This window comes from Pavona decussata, unplaced genomic scaffold (genome assembly GCF_977016875.1).
Source record: "Pavona decussata unplaced genomic scaffold, jaPavDecu1.1 SCAFFOLD_175, whole genome shotgun sequence".
In the NCBI taxonomy this organism is placed as follows: Eukaryota; Metazoa; Cnidaria; class Anthozoa; order Scleractinia; family Agariciidae; genus Pavona; species Pavona decussata.
This window is the reverse complement of record NW_028145586.1, coordinates 4,309,323-4,329,975: the sequence shown is the minus strand read 5'-3', so window position 1 is coordinate 4,329,975 and position 20,653 is coordinate 4,309,323. Positions and strand designations below refer to the sequence as shown.

At 39.3% G+C, this 20,653-nt stretch overlaps 3 protein-coding genes across 4 annotated transcripts in view; 1 reads left to right on the top strand and 2 right to left on the bottom strand.

The window, feature by feature from the left end:
- Positions 1–20,653, bottom strand: part of LOC146463768 (uncharacterized) — a 225,952-nt gene that overhangs the window by 158,182 nt on the left and 47,117 nt on the right. The gene's annotated exons all lie outside the window — the stretch shown is intronic.
- Positions 1–20,653, bottom strand: part of LOC146463769 (bifunctional heparan sulfate N-deacetylase/N-sulfotransferase 4-like) — a 37,485-nt gene that overhangs the window by 3,808 nt on the left and 13,024 nt on the right. Inside the window, exons 3-9 of one of the 2 annotated variants that reach the window (XM_085084096.1) lie at positions 16,440–16,681; positions 14,450–14,635; positions 13,928–14,056; positions 12,939–13,121; positions 2,865–2,970; positions 1,523–1,611; positions 890–1,063 (exon numbers count right to left, since the gene is read on the bottom strand). In XM_085084096.1, coding sequence (XP_084940222.1) covers positions 890–1,063; positions 1,523–1,611; positions 2,865–2,970; positions 12,939–13,121; positions 13,928–14,056; positions 14,450–14,635; positions 16,440–16,622 — 1,050 coding nt within the window. In that variant the 5' untranslated portion in view covers positions 16,623–16,681. Of the gene's footprint in view, positions 1–889; positions 1,064–1,522; positions 1,612–2,864; positions 2,971–12,938; positions 13,122–13,927; positions 14,057–14,449; positions 14,636–16,439; positions 16,685–20,653 lie in introns of both variants that reach the window. The other variant, XM_085084095.1, reaches the window with a different exon arrangement.
- LOC146463770 (uncharacterized) lies at positions 8,410–11,159 on the top strand. The gene has a single exon (XM_085084105.1). The coding sequence runs from the start codon at positions 9,715–9,717 to the stop codon at positions 10,387–10,389; it is 675 nt and encodes a 224-aa protein (XP_084940231.1). The 5' UTR covers positions 8,410–9,714; the 3' UTR covers positions 10,390–11,159.

Here is a 20,653-nt window from a genome sequence, read left to right as displayed (position 1 = left end):
CCCCCCCATGTTCTCGGCAAAACCCACGAGGGTTAATTTCCTATTCTCTTCTTGAACTGGAACGGCCTTCGAATTGGTCGCTTGGATGGTCTAGTCATCAAACTGGACGAGGTAAAATTATTGCCAAGTAGTTTAGAGACTCAAATTTAACTGAACATGACTATTTCGTTAGCGTCTTCGTCGTGGTTATTTTGGTTCGCTTTTAATTTTGTACTGTTCATGATCAATGCCTTCAAGTGGGAAAGTTTCTTTCCAAGACCTCGAAATCCAGTAAGATAATTACTTTGCTATGGCCTATGGCCCTTATACTACTAACACAATTAACGCTCGACTAACACTCGGGATTCGTAATCAGAAACATTCGTTCTTGGTACTGGAAAACCACAGTCAATTCAACATTCCTATTCCCATCCAAAGGCGAGTCATTATTTTTTGATTAATTTAAATTACGTTTAGCAAGATTGGTTGAGAGATACATATTGGTTGAAAGCTACATTGCCATCGAAAAAAGATAAAAACAGGATAAAAAGGTGAAACCAATTTCAACATAAATGGCAGCCTTTAATTGAGAAAGGTTTCACTGCAGCATTCTAGGTCTTAGTTTTTCGTACTTTCATTTTTCAGTGTGTGCACAAGTCTTGTCATATATTTAACTTAATCTTTGTCGTTATTTCGTATACTGTAACTATTTATGCTTATTATAGATATGTTGTGCATCTTCCCGGTTTTGCAATAGCGTTTAGAGGTGTTGAAGTCACAACCAGATGCCTCAACAAGCTTGGTTTTTTTTTTTTTTTTTTTTGGTTTCCCTCTTCCAGACTATTTTATCCCATGATTAAAGATTCAATTCCTCCTGATATTGACCTCCTATGCTACTAACGCAACTTACCTTGTCTCTTGGTGGAAGTCCTGTCAAGATGGCGGGATAGTTGGGGAGAAATGCGTACTCGTCATACTGAGAAACATTTACGGCAGCATGTCCCACCGTGCTTGAGAATAATATGGAAGTTATCGCCTGGCTGAGCTGTTCCGTGGTATCAAACTTTCCATCACCAGGAACGCCCTTAAATATATTTTAACAACACGTTATATTGACAGTTCAGTGGAAAATAATCTTGAAAGAAGCCGAAAAAAACCCCAGGGGTAGCCAGCCATCTGAACTCATTCGCCACCATGGTTAATGCGGCTATAGCTCCCCAGATTAGTCACCAAGCAATATGGTTAAAGTCAAACATGGCGTTTTCATCTAAGAAAGCAAATTGTTTGACCTATACTAATATACATATTTGTTGATACTAATTTCAGTTACATTCCAAGAAGATTTGCAGCTTATTCCGTGGCCGCTCCTAGAAGAATCATGGTTAGGGAATGATGTTTGAAATACAATGCACAATTGCAGACTTATAAATTAGCAGTATTGGAAAGATAATCAGATCAACAATTTTCTTTTCTTTAGGGATGAGTTACAGTATACAATGATGAACAAACGTCTATAGATTTCTGGAAAATGCAGATTGCCCACCTTAATGCCACATCCGGGATTTCCATCAGCTACCAGTTCCAAACCCCAAGCTTGCAGCTCGTAATCGTCAGCCAGTTTGTCTTCTGTGTCTGATAACATTGAGATAAAAACAACAACCATGATGAACCAGCGGAAGAGAGAAAAGTTAGGGCGTTGGTTAGAACACAGGAATTCCAATTTAGCTTTGTTTTTGATGCAGACCTTAAAGAAATCCAGTTTTCAGTTTCTTCCAAGTCAAGAAAGGGAAGTGAAGCCTCGACTAAAGCTTTCAATCTCTGTGCATCACTTCCTCTTATTATAAGACGCATAAAATCAAAACCTTCATCACTCTCTGAATAATCTAAAAACAGAATATCCACAAATTTATTGAATAGCCTATTTTAAAGTTGTGTGCTTATTGAATTGGCTTTCTCCGTAGTTTTCTGTGACATTTAAGGACGGTGCCTACTTTTGTTACTGCGCATACGTTCTGCCCATCTTGAGATAGTCGGTTTTCCTATGGGTGGTGCCTACTAACACAGGGAAATTTTTGCGCGGTTTAAAACTATGCGGGGAAAGTAGAACTTAGCAAGTGCTCTTGGTATCCAAAAAGAAAGTTTGGGGTACCCATGCATTTTTCAGAGATAATAAAGCTTCAATTTGGAAAAAAAACGCCATACAGTGCTTTGTATTTTAATAATAATAATAATAATAATAATAATAATAATAATGATAATAATAATAATAATAATAATAATAATAATAATAATAATAATAATAATAATAATAATAATAATAATAATAATTTATTCGCTTATATTGTACATTCTCCATGACAGGATGATCAAATGCGCATTACAATAATCACAAAAGAACAATGTGTATATAAATTACGTGTGACAGCAGTATTGAAATGACGAATCCTCTATATATTCTATATCTGCCTGTCTACTATATTTACGATATAAGTCATTTTATGTCTATATGTTTAACAATAGGAGTATTACTGTTTTTAGAATAATTGTTGCTAAATTATCTCTAAAATATGCGTGGTTACCCCATGTTTTCTTTTTGGATTTCCAAAGTCCCTGCTAAGATCTGCTTTTCCAACATAGTGATAAACCGCGCAAAAATACTTCGGTATTAGTAGGCACCGTCCTTAACGTATCAGAGGATTTCATTAGGACATTTTGGATCCCCAAGGTTTGCCATAGTCACCTTAGCTAATATAGTTCGAGAAAGCAGAAGTGTGATTATTTTACCCCTGCAGGTTAAACCCGAAACCCGCTGATCTAGTCAGCGTAGTATGAGTAGCAAACAACGTTGGTCTTCATTAACGATATCTCTATGAAAAATACTCTACCATATCGCGCTTCGATAATTGATGACACGTATCTGTAAATGGCGCTATACAGCATTAACCCGTCATCTCTGTAAGGATAGTCAGGGAGGACTGATGGATCAGATACCTGAAAAGCAGGAAAATCTTGCTTTTGCAATGTGATGACTTAAATAAATTTATCATAACATGAATATAAGCAGAGGTGAAAGTTAAGAAAGAGGGAGTTTCTGGGTGCCTAGAGGTAGATCTAAACAATAGAGGCCTCCATTTCAGTTCTGAACGTGTCTGTCGAGTTTACTAGTAAATATTTCTGAGTGTTCTGTGTTTTAAAAAATTCACACTTCTTTGACTAACAAAACCAGGGATCGATAAATGAAAAGCATAACGACTTCTCCCGATAAATTTCAAAATTGTTGAATCTGACTGGTAAGTCACATTTGCACCGGTTCCCCAATTAGCAATGTATACTTGTGTTTATCGTCATTATCGTATATAAGTAACGTGTGTCTGGGTTTTATCACTACGAACAAGGAGAGAAGAAAGTTTCAATGATGTTTATACCCGGGTTATACTCTTGCAAATAAATTAATGAAAAGTTTTTAATATACTGCGCTTTTTGATAACATGTACATTCTGAACTTCTAAACTCAACTAACGATTTGTGTTTTACTGCTGTCAATCATAACAGTGGCCAAATCGACCCCGCAAAAGTACAGCAACGGACAAAGTGGCCCACGAAATCCGCCAATCACAGCGTAAGAACGTGACCTGTTAACTCCCTTGAAAGAAACGTATTTTTTCTTAGAGGTCACTGAGCTGCACTGATTGACGGCAGTGAGAAATCTGACGGTTGGTTGAATCTTGAACCTCAGTGTCCGCATGTTGTTAAAAGAGCGGCGCAGTAAAGGTTCACAGAAAGTGATTTCTCAGGTAATATCAATAACAGCGAGCTGGGATTACAGGCTATATACATTGTCATTCATCCAAGTAAAACATTTAATTAAATAAAGACCTCACAGTGACATTAATGACTTTTTGCAGTTGTAGTTTATGCTTCGTAGTCATTTACAATATTACCAGCTCACAGTCTTCTAAGTAAAAATATTATTTAATATCGCAGGGGCACCAACCTCGTTCATTCGTCACTGTTTCTTTTTTTGAACTGCTTAGCTACAAACTTCACTGCAATGGTGTTTCATTGCAAAGATGTATTTGTTTGGTGTGTAATAGACGAGAGTTGTTGAAAGCCAAAGGACCATACTCCTTTCATAAATTAATACCATCTTACTAGTCTACAGTCAATGCCAAGAAGCTAGCCAGTTCTTTTACAAATTATAAAATAACTAACATACTACGCGCGTTCTGATTGGTCAATAGAGTCTCCAAACCTATGTACTATTTTACCGGTAAACTCCCGCTGCTCTCCCGCTGGAGATTTCTCGATAATGGCCGACGAGCGCGACGAAAACTTTCCGAACTTCGACATATTGTCAGGCTTTGATGTGCTTTTGCCGCACAATAAAAATTTGGAGCCAAATTCTAAAAAGGAAGGCTTAAATACTGAGACAGAAGAAGAAAGGTCGAGCAAAAAGAGAAGATTTGCCGATGTGGAAAACGAAGAACTTGACTCGATCGTCGAAAATGCACAAGCCAAAAAAACCAAGCAGGCAACACAGTGGGCAGTTTCCGTATTCACAGGTTGGTTTTAATTACATGAATAATCTTTTAGCCTGGCTTTACACTGAAACTGTTATTTTATAAAATAAACGGCTTAATAGTATTGATAAACAGTACAAAATTTGTAATTTATTGAAAGTTTATATGCCGAAAGTAGTATACCTTCATTGGAATTAGCCGGGTTAGTGGATCCCCTTGGATCCCCTTGGATCCCCTTGGATCCCCTTCATTAATATTCCTAAGCGTCGAGGCAATGACGTCATCTATTGTTATAACCTAGGGAAAAAATGCGTTCCTGCATACTAATAAGTGTCTTCCTGCATACTAATAAATGTCGAGGTTTACTAATGAGCGTCACTCTAATACAAAGGGAACAATAGACATGCCCACGCTTGCCCGCTCTATACCCACCCTGATTGGATAGTCAAGACTCTATTGTTAGAGTTAATAAAAACAGCGCAAAATTTGAAAGCGTTATCATTCAACTAGAGTAAAGATTATTTTATCGCTGCTATATTTCGCAAGGATGGTTCCAAACATGCAAGTCGAATCGAGCGCTACACCTCTGTCGACAAAAGATAAAGCGAGTTCCTTACCCGGTCAGTTCTGCCCGTTTCATCCCCGCTCAACGTTAGAATTGGTAGAAAAAGCGCAAGGATTTAGCTATGTTTACTGTCCCGAGAAAATGTGCTTTATGTTTGCCCCTGCTTCAGAATGGAAAGAGTACATAGAGCGTATCGCACATCATACACACTCTGATGTGAAAAGGTATGCAGCTCAGTTGGTCTGTGATTGTTCTAACAAGCTAGCATTGAGAAAAAGTAAACAACCGTGGAGTCAGGATCGCATGTTTCTGACGTGCCACAAAAAAGAGTGTAACTTTTTCATGTGGATAGACCAGCCAATATCGCATGCTATCAAGGAGCGGCTCTCATATTCACCTCAGCCACGGTTCACGAGATTTCATCCTTATAGAGAGATAAAGGAGATGTTTGAAAATCATCGCCAAGAGGTTAAACAGAAAGGACTTATTCAGCGCCAGCGCCATGCACGCAAATATGACGAAGGATTTTTAATGTGTGACAACGGATTCAACAGTCTAGGAAGTCCTAAAATATTTCACGGTCTTAGATACAGAAAATGGATGGACGAAGTATGGGAATCTTACAAGTTTTATGTCCAAAAAATGAAAGAAGGCTCTCGAGACGACCCAGATCCTTCACTTTGTTTAGATAAAGACGATTTGCTGCGTCAGGCGTATTTCAAGTACGCAAGTGATGACGGCCATCATCCCGAAAGTTTCCGAGTGTTGAAGGTTTTATATGAAAGACATATTGCAGGCAAACACGTACCTTTTGAAGGTTATGTCATCAGCCCCGAAGAACATGAAGAGATAGAAAGAGATAAACAGTTATCTTCTCATTCTAGAGCTTTTGCACGAGATTTACGCAGATCAAAATGTATTGCTATGCTTAACAATATAAGGAACCAAGATCTTCCTGTTTGTTCTAATTAAATATATTGCATTACCGTCTGTGTGGACATAGAGCTGTCTTGAGATCCTTTGAAAGATTTTTAAAGGTTTTGAGTGAAATAAAGTTTTATTCATCTTTACACCGCGTTAGTCACTAATTATGTTTAACAAATGTTTGACTCGAGCTCTAAAATTTGCATGTGAATTATCTCGTGTGTCTTTTGTTTGAGAAACAATAAGTCATATCCAACTGGGTAGTCCCAGAGTCAGTGTCGATAACAATACCCGAACCGGCTACACGCAATCTATTTTATGCGAAATCTTCATCGACTTCGATTCTCAGACCGTCAGTTCCTTAACAACATGGCTAGCAAGTTTACTGTTGGAACCCCAAACACCCTCGAAAAAGTGTAGAATGGTGATATTGAAATAGAATATCGGAAACTATTAGCGACCTGTTTCAAAACCATGAACGGAACAAGGGAATTATCACAGAGAGCTTATAAGACAATTAAAACTTAGTGACGCGCGACATCCACGCGTGTGTCTGAGAAAATAAAGACACATGATTAGAAATGGCCCGTTTGTCTCTTTTTGTCCCTTTTGGCGTGGTTTTGGCCTTTCAGGCCTGGTTATGACCTTTCAGGCCTGTGTTTGGCCTGGTTATGGCCTTTCTGGTCTTCTTTTATTTATGAAGGAGAACGCTTAGTAACCCCGCCTTCATCAATTTTCTATAAAAGAGACGCGTTACTTTCTGAAGTTTAGTTTCCTGTCAGAAGGCGTGCGGTTCAAACCAAAGATGACGAGTACAAACTATACCTTATACCTGCAACAAGGTGTTGGAAATGATGAAGACAATGAAGAAAGCGATTTCTCCCAAGAAAGCGATTTCTCCCAAGAAAGCGAAGTTTCTAGTCAAGGAACGGAGTCTTCCCAAGAAGAAGAAACAGAAAACTTAGAGCCGTGGTCACGCATTCTTGATGAAGCCGAGAACCGCCACAAGACCCAGCTTAACGCTTTGATCAATCAATACCAAGAAAACGGCGATTCAGAACATGTGGCTCGTAGTAAAGCCGTAAACGCTCTCGTTCCTGTTTACAGAAAAGAGCTGAGAAAAGTGCTCTTAGAGAATCTACAATGGATGCGTGCAATGAAAAAAAGATCCCACCTTCAAAAAAGTGATGGAAACTCAAAAAGAGCTTAAAGACACAGAAGGATTTGATTGGTTGGCATCGACGGAACTTGCTATCCATAAGCGGAAATTCTTACTCAATCGATTGTACGAAAAGTAGCCCATGCATTCCACAAGATCAAGACTAAACCTACTATGACTGTTATGGATTTTTTTTTTTTTTTTTTTTTATTTCCTGGATCTTTGTATTGTTGCATTTCAATAAAACTGTAAACAAGCAAACTTTAAGTGTGTTGATTGATGACTTGAAAATAATAACAATAATCGGTAAACTTGTACAAAAATTTAAAAAAATCTGAAATTTGAAATACAAATTACTAAAGCAAGATCAAAACTTTTTAATTAAACACTGTTATTTGTGATGACACTTTTAAATAAAGATGATGATTCCAAAGTTGACAGCTGTTGCGTGACTAGCGACGCGCGACACCCACGCGTGTGTCTGAGAAAAATAATAATAATAATAATAATAATAATAATAATAATAATAATAATAATAATAATAAAAACATATAACTACAAATGGCCCGTTTGTCTCCTTTTGTCCCTTTTGGCGTTGTTTTGGCCTTTCAGGCCTGTGTTTGGCCTGGTTATGGCCTTTCTGGTCTGTGTTTGGCCCTTCTGACACTCTATATAACCTGACTATTTGCGAAAAAGATGTCATTTGTGTTCAGTCACCAAACTGTCAACATGGTTTACAAGAGAGTTTGCAGAAACTGTCCGATTCCATCGTGCGGGGCTAAATACCTTGTCAGATTAGCTAACCATCTCGCGGATGTTCATCAGTTAGGGCACATACAGCGAAGACAGTATTTACAAGAGGCGAAACTGCAACCTAAAGTTAAAGTCGTCGTTTACGAAAGTGAAGCGGATAATTCCGGAAAAAATCACTTTCACAATCCAGCACAGACACAAGAAACGGTGTACGAACTGTCAAGACAGCGGAGAAATGAGGCCTCTTTTAAAGCAAAAACTAAAAGACCGACTTCAAAGAACAAGGCAAACCGCAAGAAACAAAGAAAGTCGAACTCTTGGCTTAGAGGCCATAGGAAAATTGTGTAGACACGGAAGGAATATTTATTATTCCTCGAAATAAAACGGAAAAAACGGATTTGTAATAGTCAGTCAAATGATTCATTTTCATTCCTTTTCCTTTCAAATCGCTGAGTATTTGACTCTTTTTCCTCATTGTTTTTTAATAAAGTTTTTTAAACGGTATCTCTTGTCTGGTTCTATTGCTAGCAATTATAAATCGCGTGTTTTAATTGATCCTTGTTAAGTTATATAAAATTGATTATATACTAATGCGTCAAGATACTCCCTTGGGTTTTTCCAGCAGAACTGAACTAATTTGTATGCAACTTAAGACTCGTGGATCCGCATAATTAACTGACTAACGGTGCGTGACTTTAATAGTTTTTATTTCCTCGAGATAGGTAGGAGAAAACGGTCTTGTAATAGTCAAACAAACTTGAAATATAGAGTTTTCAGCGCCACTTTGTGTATATATGCGTGTGTGTTTTGTTTTTTAACGGTAATGATCGATAATCGTCACGAATAACCTGAAATATCGGAGATAAATTTTCCCAGCAAACGGATTGCAAGAGTGACGCTACCAAGAGAAAGCGCGCTTTTATTCAAACTGGCCATACAAATCTTAAGATCCAATCAGGGTGGGAATAGAGCGGGCAAGCCTGGGCATGTCTATTGTTTCCTTTGTGCAAGAGTGACGCTCATTAGTAAACCTCGACACTTCATTAGTATGGAGGAACGCATTTTTTCCCTAGGTTATAACAATAGATGACGTCATTGCCTCGACGCTTAGGAATATTAATGAAGGGGATCCAAGGGGATCCAAGGGGATCCAAGGGGATCCACTAACCCGGCTAATTCCAATGAAGGTATACTACTGCCGAAGTCAAGTTGTTTACAAATAACTTAATTGAAGCGTTTAAAACAATTAAAACCGACTTCAACCCGAGTACAAGGTATTTGATATTAACTGCTCAAATCACAATTCCTCTTTCTCTGTTCACCTAGAGTGGAGTAAACAAAAGGCTATTGGCGTAAGTCTGGCGGAAATGGCGGTCGAAGAGCTGGACAGGAATCTGAGACAATTCTACGCCGAAGCAAGAAATAAAGAAGGCGAAAATTACAGCCGCGCGACTCTTCTCTCCTTAAGAAATGGCATTGAGAGATATCTAAACACACCACCACACAGTTTAGGAATACGGTTCACTCACGACCCACGTTTTGTCCTCTCAAACCAAATGCTTGACGCCAAAATTAAGCAGCTTAAGCAAGAAGGCATGCAAAACACCAAGCACAAACCAGCAATAGAAAAAGAAGACCTGGCCAAGCTCAAAACAAGTGAAGTTTTTTGACTCACCAAGCCGCTGTCCCTCTTGAGAAACGTCTGGTTTCATGTTTCTCTGTTTTGGTGTCGTCGTGGGTTTGAAGGCCAGAGAAACCTCAAGAAAACAAGCTTTGCGTTTGAGAGAGATGCAACAGGCTGCCCTTTCGTCACCATGACGCACGACGTAACGACAAAGAACCATCCAGGGGGAATTTCAGAAGTGGAAAGCTTCGAAAAAAATGGCCGAATGTACAAAACCACCTGTACATCCGATGGCTATTCTGCTCTGGAAGTCTTCCTCACAAAGCTCAATCCACAATGCGATGCACTTTTTCAGTATCCGAAGAGAAATTGGCGCCCTTCAGATAAAGTGTGGTATGAAAATCGGCCACTCGGAAAGAACAAGTCGTCTTCATTAATGAAAGAAATCAGTGCCGAAGCAGGTCTCTCCCGAACCTACACCAACCATTCGGTGAGAGCGACAGCCATAACCCTGTGGGCCAACGCCGGATTAACAGATCGAGAAATCATGGCAATTTCTGGCCACCGCAATGAAGCGAGCTTGCGAAGCTATCACAATCAGCCATCAGTAAATCAGCTTCGAAAGTGCAGCGACGTGTTGACGGTGGCACTTTGCGAAGATGAAGAAGTACAAACATCTGCCGTTCAGCAAAGTACAGCTACAAGAAGTCCATTCCAGCAGCTGCCGTGTACAAGTTCCACAATAAACATGAACACCGTCTCGACAGGAATGGCTCACCACAACACAGTTGCGACGTCCACGGCATACAGCAATATGTTTAATTCATGTAAAATCGGCAGTGTAAATATCACTTTTCATCAGTAACTGCTATCTGCTGATAAAAAGTATTCTTTCGCCAAGGCATTAACCTTTTTGAGCCACATTTTTGTGAGAGTTTGACAGTAATTCAACTTAAAAAACACTTTCATTCATTCGCTCAAACTGCGATGCGTCCTTCGGCGATTCAACAGGTTTATGCTCAAAATAGATCCCGATTTGTGATTGGTTCTCCCGCTTTACTGATGAATTTGAAGAGAATAAACAACTTGATCAAGTTACAAAATAAAAAGCGCCGATTTCTAAGTGTTTTTGTCCAAGTAGTTATTTCATAAAAGCAATAGACCGCACTTTCCAGAAGTTTACCAGCGTAATAAAACCACTTGGGATGTTGGGAGTACACTCGAAAAGCTTGTAAATGACTCGCCTGCGGCTCGTGATTTACAAGCTTTCTCGTGTTCTCCCAACATCCCGCGTGGTTTTATTACGCTGGTAAACTTCTGGAAAGTGCGGTCTATTGCTTAATTATTGTTAAAATAGATTTGTTCCTGTTGTCTCCACAAATTCTGTTTTTTTGAGTAAGTCACGTTAATTTCCCTCATTTTGAAAATTTTGCACCTCTTTCGCGTTAATTTCTTTTACTGGGAACTAAATTTCCCTTCAATTTGCGTTAGTTTAAGTCCCGCATATTTCCAATACCTCAATAAAAACAAGCGTTTATTTTTTACAAAACGATATATGGAACAAACAGATGATGACATTTTTTGATTGTGCGAAATCTCGAAAAGAAAGGAAGGATTAAAAGTTAAAAGCGACAATAAACTTAGGATTCAAGTATACTTCAGTTGACTCACCAATCTAAGCCTTTCATGTAATTCTCCGTGTTGAAGAAACTTGTTCCCACCGTGGCGTTGTTGGTGGGAATAATATGCAAAAAATCCGGGTGACGTTTGAGGAGTGGCGCTAGTACACCCAGGCCCCCAAAAGGTGGCCCGATCACGAGGAATGAGGGGAGCCTGGAGCAAGACTTGTGGTTGGGCCAGATTTGAAGATGGCGGCTGTCATCGCATGGACTCTGATTAGAAAATAAAATGAAGATATGTCATATGACGTCATATCTCCTGACTGCACCTGGGGCCGGTTTCTCAAAAACTTTCGAAGAGTGTCCGGGTTCCGAGTGCTTGCGCCATCTCCCGAGCCAGAGGCTCATGATAAATTGCTGGACAATAGTCCAGATCGAATTGAAATTTTGGAATGTTGGTTTTTGAGGAGAGGGGAAAACCAGAGTACCCGGAGAAAAATCCTTGGAGCAAGGACGAGAACCAACAACAAACTCAACCCACATATGACAACGAGTCCGGGAATCGAACCGGGCCACATTGGTGGGAGGCGAGTGCTCTCACCACTGCGACATCCCGGTAGTGTTTTATTGGAAACAAGCCCAAAATGATAGATGTATTTTTATCAGTCGGTGACATACTCGAAAGTTCTGCCACCAGGAGTCCAGCATGTGACGTTCCGATTAGTACTAGTTCAGGTGTCCTACCATTGAGCTACAGAAGACTCGTGGGTCCTTGGCCATTAAACTAGGTTCGTGTGACAAACACTCCCGATATTGCGAGCATTTTAATGTCGATGAATGGTTTTTGTGAAAGGAATGTGATGTTATGGTTTACTGGGTGGATAAATAATAAATATATATTTTTTTTATTTCAGCCAGAGACGCGGGGATACTCGGAAAAAGAAAATCCAAGTTCTCCTGATATGAGTCGAGCCTATGAACCTCCTATTACCAGTTCGGACATTCTACAACTATCGTGGGAGCTGGACCTTGCTCAAATCCCCAGTGGTAGAGCATCCAAACTAGTAATCGGAAGGTCATAGGTTCGACTCCTGATAGGAGCACTCGGATTTTTTTCCGAGTATGCCTGTGTCGCCGACTAAAGAATTCCATGTACCATTCATTCATCCTCGCATCATCAATCCTCGAATACTCCTCGAATATGCATCCCCAGTTTGGGCCGCTCTGCCGAAATACCTTGCAGATGAGTTGGAGTCCACACAAAACAGGTGTTTGGACATCATTGGGATACCGAGAACATCCCTTCCGACGTTGGAGGAAAGACGAAAAGTAGCGACAAATCGTGAATTGGAAAGAATTTGAAATGATAAAAACCACTCAAATCAAATTTTCACTACAAAGCCAAATGCTTGCTACAGCTATAACCTGAGATCAACACCAGGACCAGTAGCAATACCAAGGTCAACAACCGAAAGACATGCGAGCTCTTTTATGGCGCGGGCAGCAAAGCTCCTTTGTTTATGATTGTGTATTTTTAACTTTAGATCCAATGTAATTGTATATTTATTTTTTAAGATGGATGAATAAAGCTTCTTCTTTCACCAGACTTAGGACATAGCATCACATTCTTTCACATGTGTTTCTTTATTACAAAGTTTTCAACGTCAAAAATCGAATTTCTGGTTATAAACATCATGCACGTTAAAACGTTTTTTGGGCCCGAAGTGTATCTGCGAGTTTGAGGAACAGCGTGACTTTTGCCAGAATAGCAATGCTCCAAGTCTAAGCTACTTACCAGCCAGATGGGATCTTTATCTCTTGGAAACAGATTGAAGTAGATGTCGGCAAGTTCAATCGGCGAAGCGTACTTCAGCTCCAGGTTGGTCCAGCGGTGAACAAAGTTGACCAATCGGCTGATAGCGTACAAAGCTAACTGGTCGTTTCCATAGTTGGTCATGTGAGTCATTACAATTGACACCTGTCAGGAAAAAACAAAGGCCTTTAATAGGTCCTACAAACGAATGAATTATTGTTTGAAATCAAACAACTGCATTACTTGGCCACAAAACGTTTGTCGTTAAACTCAAACGCAGCAGGTATTTGGGTCGTCACACAAGGCGATTAGATAACGAAGCATTACAGGCAATGAAATATGCGAGTTTTCGATCTTGTAAGTGTGAATGATGCGCGAATACTTATTGAAAATAAGTGTGGAGAACAGAGATAAAGTTCCGTAACAGCCGGTTATGAGCCCCCCCCCCCCCCCCCCCCCCGCTAAGAAGACCCCCAGTTATAGGCCCATCCACCCCCTCGGATATAAGCCCCCTCTTAAGAGTTTCGTTCGTGTTGTTACTTTTATTATTATTATTATTATTTTGACCAGTAAACGAAAAACGTAATTCCACTGCTATAGCTCGTTTCGAAACTTTTTTTATTCCGGTTATAAGCCACCTCGGATATAAGCTCCTCAGTTTATAAGTCCATCTTTCTAAAACCCCTTACGAATTTGTATAAGCTCAAGGCTTATAAGAGGCAGTTTACGGTATTCTGTACTCAAATAGGCCATGTGGAAGACACCCTGTTTGCGTAACCATTTGCAATTGAAATAACTTGAAAAATTAAGTTGCTAAAAAATTCTTTTTTCGACACAAGTCGCGTAGTTTGTTTAACCTCAAAATGAAACCAGGGGCGGTTACAAAGCGCAAACTGCGTTTGGTCCTTTGGGAATGAAATAAACCGCGAGTCCTGTTCTTCTAAACAAATTGTAAATTTGAGAATACTCACTGGATTTCGCAACAGCGTTTCAAACAACTCTCCCCCATCGGTACTTCTGTCTAGGGCCTTCTTACCACCCTTAATCTCGTGAGAAAAGTTTGTTGTGGTGAACAGGCCACAGGTTTGACGAGGAAGAACCTGAAACCAACAAAAAAACGAGGGGAAAAAGCATGAAACGTCAAAGAAAAGTTTATTGTTTAGTATTACTAAGTCATCTGTAATGGATGTTTACCATTTACCAAAAAAAAAATAATAATAAATAAATAAATAAATACAGAAGTTTTGAACAGAAAATTTTTATTTGGGAGGAACATGTTCCATTTGAAGGCAAAGCTAAAAAGAACCCATCATTTTGAACAAGACGAAATGCCAGGAAATTTTCCAAAGTAAAGTAGCAGAACCTTTGCGAAAGTGGCATAGAAAAAAAAGGATCTGGATGCAGCTTTTGACGATATAGATGCACAAAATTGTCGACAAATTTGTAAAGGGGTTAAGGCGCTAAGAAGCAATAAATATTATGAACCCGTTTACCTTGACCCCTTTGTAGATAAATCCTAGTCTGAACCAAGCAGGCTTCAAGTGTGGATACTCCTCTGTGGAGGTCACCCGGATGTGTCTGACTTTTGACCAAGCATCGTACAGCGGTTCATGTATTGGATAAACTCCCGAGTGGTGTGGAGCCACCATGTACGACAGGTTCATTGGTATGCCATGTTTCTACAAGGTAAATTAAAAAGGTTTTTAAGAAATGTTGCTACAGTCGAGCCTGCGGTCAAATATTCTTCTGTTTGAAAAGACATGCAAGTGAGGTAAAAAGATCAATACTGCCACACTGGCCTCGTTTGTATGTCAAACCGCTCACGAGTGTTGAGTGTCTCTGCGCCTTAGCACACTAAAATAATAGGGAGGGGTGGGCCCCTCCGTATATCTACAATCCATCCTTCCGAATTCTTAGTGCACGAAAACCCTAAAAACGCTCATAAAACACACAGAAAAGTTCTGAAAACTTCAAACCTAGCAGACGTAATCTTAAATAGAAGAAAGATCCTCGCAGATAGTACGCAACTTAAGCAGTTGCGAAAAGAAAGCCTAAAAAAATTAAGACTTCAACGGGATTCGAGCCCATGACCTCTGCGATGCCGGGTCAGTGCCCTACCAACTGAACTATCAAGCCAACTGAGAGCTGGTCATTCTGTGAGTTCGAACTTGGAAGCTGGTCATTCTGAGAGTCCTGTTCAAATATATGTTTCATATATTCACATTCATTTATACATAATGTTGTTAGTACAGGGGCGAAATTCGTAAAAATATGACTTTCTATGCGCCTATTGGCTGTGTCAGGTTCGCTAGGTATTGTGGTAAAATGTACAGCCACGATCTTTTCCGTACGATGGATTAAATCTCTTTGCAAGCCAGACACGCAACCAGCCACTGATTATATTCAGAACCGAAGAACATGAAGCAACGCAACGTATTTTTGGAGATGTCTATATTAAAGAGGCAAACAAAACTACAGACTAAAGAATTTGGATTCTTCAGATCCATGCGAACGGTCTCTAATTGTATGAAATGTTTGTAAGGAGAGGTTCGACTTGACTATGGGATCAACCCTTGAAGCCCCAATGGTGATCAGTATTTAATATCTCCTCACAACATTACTACTTCATCAAAGATGTAGATCGTGAGAATGAAGTAATACATCAAACACGAGAAGGTGTGTTTTATCAGATATCCAAACACTGAGAAGTCGTTTAAAAAAACTCGGCTGCGCCTCGTTTTTTCAACCTACTTCTCAGTTTTTGGATGTCTGATGAAACACACTTTCGAGTGTCTGATATGGCTTCTCAAATGATCAATAATTCTTGGAGAAATTCAAGGCTAAAATTGGCAAAATTTTATGGTAATTAGGAACATATATCTAAACCACGGTCACAGTAGTGATTTTTGTTGTTTTCTCTTGATGAATTATCAATGAGTTTGAGAAGAAAATGATCTCCCCTGATCCTACAATGACATGATTTTCAAATACATTTTCCTAACTAATATCCTGAAACGTATGGAGAACAATGAGAAGATGCATTTTGATACAGTAGAGAGTTTTGGATCCGAGTCTACCATGAGCCGCGAACCGCAACCGCTGGAGTCACGTGACCGGTCTTTCACGTCACGTTTGAGGTTTTCGACGTGCGTTTTCAACGTGGAGAGGTAGATTTTCACGTATGTCATTTGCCTAAAAGCTTATAGCGTATAACTCTTGTTTTATCTCACGTTATGATACAAAAATCTTGTGGAGCAAGTCTTTGATCCATTAACAGAGGCACGAATTCGGGCGAAATGCTAAATTTGATAAATCCTATTGGATCTTGAAAACAAGTGCCATTCTTGACTGCTGATTCAAAATAGCGGCCGTAAATTTGCAAGAACTAAATCGAATTACGTTTGAACGTCGAACCGCAAACGGGTTACGTTAGAGGTTCGCAGTAAACTCGGATCTAAAACTCTCCAGTATGTGCCTTGGTACCTTTGCAAATTCCTCGTTCTTGTTCAGCGACCTCACAATCTCGGCGTAGGTGTGTTTATGAGGCTGCTCGTGATCATACAAATGACCAAACCACGTAAACTTCTGCGCATGCTCTATCAGCGCATTATCCCCCTCGTCCTCTTCCTCGTCGCCTTGTTTGAAGCTGCGCCCTGAGAAACCCATGTTGAATCAGATTTAAACCCTGGAATCTTTTGCAAAAGTCTGTCTTGCACTGAGATCATCTCCTGTGAAAATAAAGCAACTTGTTCATCAGAGAAGACTTACAACCATGGAACTACAATATAACTCTTTAATCCCTAAGAGTGCCAATTGGCACACAATGCCATAGTTCTGTCAATATTTGACAGATTTCTAAGAATTTTTGACACTAAGATGGTCTTGACTTAACCCCCTTCAATATGTGATATGGTTGACCACCCCCATAACTTTTCAACTATTTTCCCCTAGAAGTTGTGGGTCTTATCTCTTACATCAATGAACATGTTGAGAACTGCAAAATAAGCTATAGTTAAGGGGTATACCTAATATACACGAGGATTGGGACGTTTTTGAACTTTTAAATTCTTACGTTCTAAACCCATTTATCTCAAAGGCATAACTTTTTTTCATTTATAATTAAATCATTTATGAAATACACTCATGAGTACCTTTAAAATGGTTTATCATACATGGACATTGAGTCTGTAGTCCTGAATCTGGACAAAATGTCGTTTTGCCCTAGGGGTTAATAATAAAGCGATATTAAACAACACCACGGGAAAGTACTTAGATTTGATTGATTTCACCTCAACGGTCACACTTTGGAATTTCATTCACAGACTGCAAAGCAGGGCTTAAAGTGCAGCTCCACAGCTTTTGATAACGAAAATCCTTCGAGATTTTACAGATTCACTGAAGTGAGAGTCAACTTGTACACAACCATAACCACGGTAGGGTATCACTATTTGCACGGTCAAACTTTTAAAAAAATGTACTTTTATTGTGGAAATGTACTAAGGTACCCAAAGCTAGTTTACAGACATTCCACTCAGAAATAACGGGAAGCAAATAATAATCAAACTAAACATAACAGGTTAAAAATCCCAACTGGCAGGAGGCAAACCAGCTGGCTATATACAAGCGTGGCCGAGGACGAGGCTTGAACCCGGGACCTCTGGATTTCAAGTCCGGGGTCCTAAACCGCTGCCGCCTCCATTAACGAATTTATGCACGGACTGCAAAGCCAAAAGTTCCAGTTTTAGCGCATGATTTCTGCGGTAAAACAGAGCAAGCTGTTACGAGGCAGCCAATCAAAAGATTTAAATATTTCGAATTCTCTAGCGTCCAATCTCGTACCCAGAGTCCTCAGGCTCTTTGGCCAGCGGTTGGTCGCCAGGAGAGACTCTGGGGAACTGGAATTTTATTACATTTCTGCGGTAAAACAATGCAAACTCTCTTAGTCCTGAAATTCGAAATGCCACAAGTACCGCTTCCTTTTGTAGTAAGCTGAAAGCATTCCTCTTATCATAACTATTTATTTATTTATTTATTTATTTATTTATTTATTTATTTATTTATTTACCTCTGCTTTACACTTTCATTTTCGCCTTTTTTTAGCCTAACTATGATTAATGTAACTAAGTAATATATTTTAAGATTTACTGTAGCTCTGCCATTGATTTTGGTCCCATGTGTGCACTTTGTTCCAGCCCATTCCTTATAAGCCCGGTGGCTTTCTTGGGCTTCCTCGCCATTAGTGTTCAAATAATAATTTGCATTTGAACACTTTTTTATGGCAAACAATAAACTGAACTGATGCACAAGTTACGGACCAGCCAATCAGAAAAATTGAATGTTTTCGAAGTCCCCAGAGTCTCTCCAGGCGACTAGCTGCTGGCCAAAGAGCCTGAGGACTCTGGGTACGAGATGTGCTACTCAGTATAAACGAAATATTCAGCACACAACCCATAATTCCTTAATTCACTCTGGCGAGGGGCTGACTTTCGAAACACCAGCACTCGAATCTCTTTACGGTGAGCAAATGACCTTATCAACTATGCTGATAAAACTAAATATTTGTTTAAGATAGAGCCCGCTTGTCCAACATGGCAATTATTAGTACTAAAGCAAAGCATTGCTCCTGTTCAACGAGTTTTATTTGAGGGATTTCATTCACAAAATCAGAGATGGTTTGATTCTTGATTAAACACATAGAACTCTTTTCTCAATGCTAAGTACCACAATACCTCTTGTGTCGCGCCACGTTCACCAACCTTACCGGATTATACGCTATTTCTGGCGTTAAAAAGGGAATTATCTCCAACTTCAAAAATACACTATACAATAGCTTTAATCTTGTTATAGTACACAATTGAAACCCTGTAAAACAATCCGATTAAGTTAAAAAATATTACATCCAGAGTTGTCTACAGAAGTGTTCTATTTTAACCTTGTAAGGTTATTATGGTGGGAAAGGTTTAACTTGCTAGTTTTCTTAATCACTAACAACGCTTTCCAATGATGCACACACTAGGGCTTTTCAATCCAACAATGGAACGCTAATCCGGAAAACAAAAGTACTATTAATTTAAGAACACATAAGCCAATTTGCTATGTTATTAACTGTAAATGAGAAGTTTGTCTCGATTAATTTAATGGAGACAGACAGTGACTATGACTGATCATTCCCAACTTATCGCAAGCTAATAAACACAAACACACCTTTAAGAAGGTCTTTAAGAACACGCTATTTCCTCAAATAAGTACTAAACGACGGTGGCCACTGGCGATTGGAGCGACTGCAGACCGATAAGAGTAAACAAGTGATCCAGATAGCATGTCTAAAAAACTTAATCCTAGAAAATGACGCAGCTTTGTCAGTTGAAGCTCACGCGTTCGGATACTGTCGCACAGTTGAATCTTCATCTTTGTAGAGCGTGTAACATGCGAAATTCAGATTTGCCGAAGACAAAATGGACGTGAAACATCGAATGCAAAAGTGCGTTTTGAGCAAACAAGCCGGCAAGCTGATCAAAAGGTCTAATAATTTACCCACAGTCAAAAGTTAGAACCACTTTGTACAGAATGAATAGCACCAAAGGAAAGTACTTAGACTCGATTGCTTTCACCTGCCCTCGGCTTCTCACTCACAAACTTAAAAAGATAGAAGCACTTTATACGCCATAATGAACAGAACGACTTAAAAGTATTGCGCGATAGCTTTCATTTGAACGATGACCCTTTAAGGATTTTACCTCCAGACTCAGTAACCTTGTACAGCGTTACGAAAAACGAGGGGGAAATAGATAGCATCAATGGCTGTCATTTCAATGGCCACGCTTAAATAGGATTTAACTCACACGTTGAAAATACAGCTACTTTGTTTTACATTTAGGAGTTCATTCACAGGCTCCAAAGTCCAAGGTAAAGTGCCTTATAACATGACAGTTCGTCTGACTCTTGGAATAAATACAGGTATAAAAGAACAGATACTACCATGCTTAGAACCGCAATTCCACTTCAGTGGCGCCACGTCCAAGATCCTAACAGGATTTTACCCTACCTTTGGCCTATAAACCGTATGTATCCCCATCTTAAAAACAAATAACTCTACAAAGGCTTGAATCTCGTTAAAGTATAAAATTAGACCTCTCTTAACCCTTTAACCCCTAAAGCAAAACGACATTTTCTCCAGATCCAAGACTACAAACTCAATGTCCATGTATGATATACCATTTTAAAGCTACTCATGAGTGCATTTCATAACTGATATAATTATGAATAAGAAAAGTTATGGCTTTGAGATAAATGGCCTTAAAATGCAAAAATTTATAACTTCAAAAACGCCCCAATCCTTGTGTATATTATGGATACCTCTAAACTATAGCATATTTTGCAGGTCTCAACATCTTCATTTATGTGAGAGATGTCTTAAGACCCACAACTTCTAGGGGAAAAAAGTTGAAAAGTTATAGGGGTGGTCAACCATATCACATATGGGAGGGGGTTAAGTTTTTATTCTTTTAATGAGTAGATCTTCACAAGACCATCTTGGTGTCAAAAATTCATAGAAATCTGTCAAATATTGACAGAGTTATGGCATTATGTGCCAAATGGCACTCTTAGAGATTAAAGGGTTAAACAAACTTATGAACGATTCAGTTTTATATCAGTACAAAGACAGTTGTCTAAAAAAACTTTCCTGTTTGTAAATC

Bases quoted from the DNA above. Each gene is read 5' to 3' on its own strand.
- LOC146463770 (XM_085084105.1), top strand. From the start codon at position 9,715: ATGACGCACGACGTAACGACAAAGAACCATCCAGGGGGAATTTCAGAA.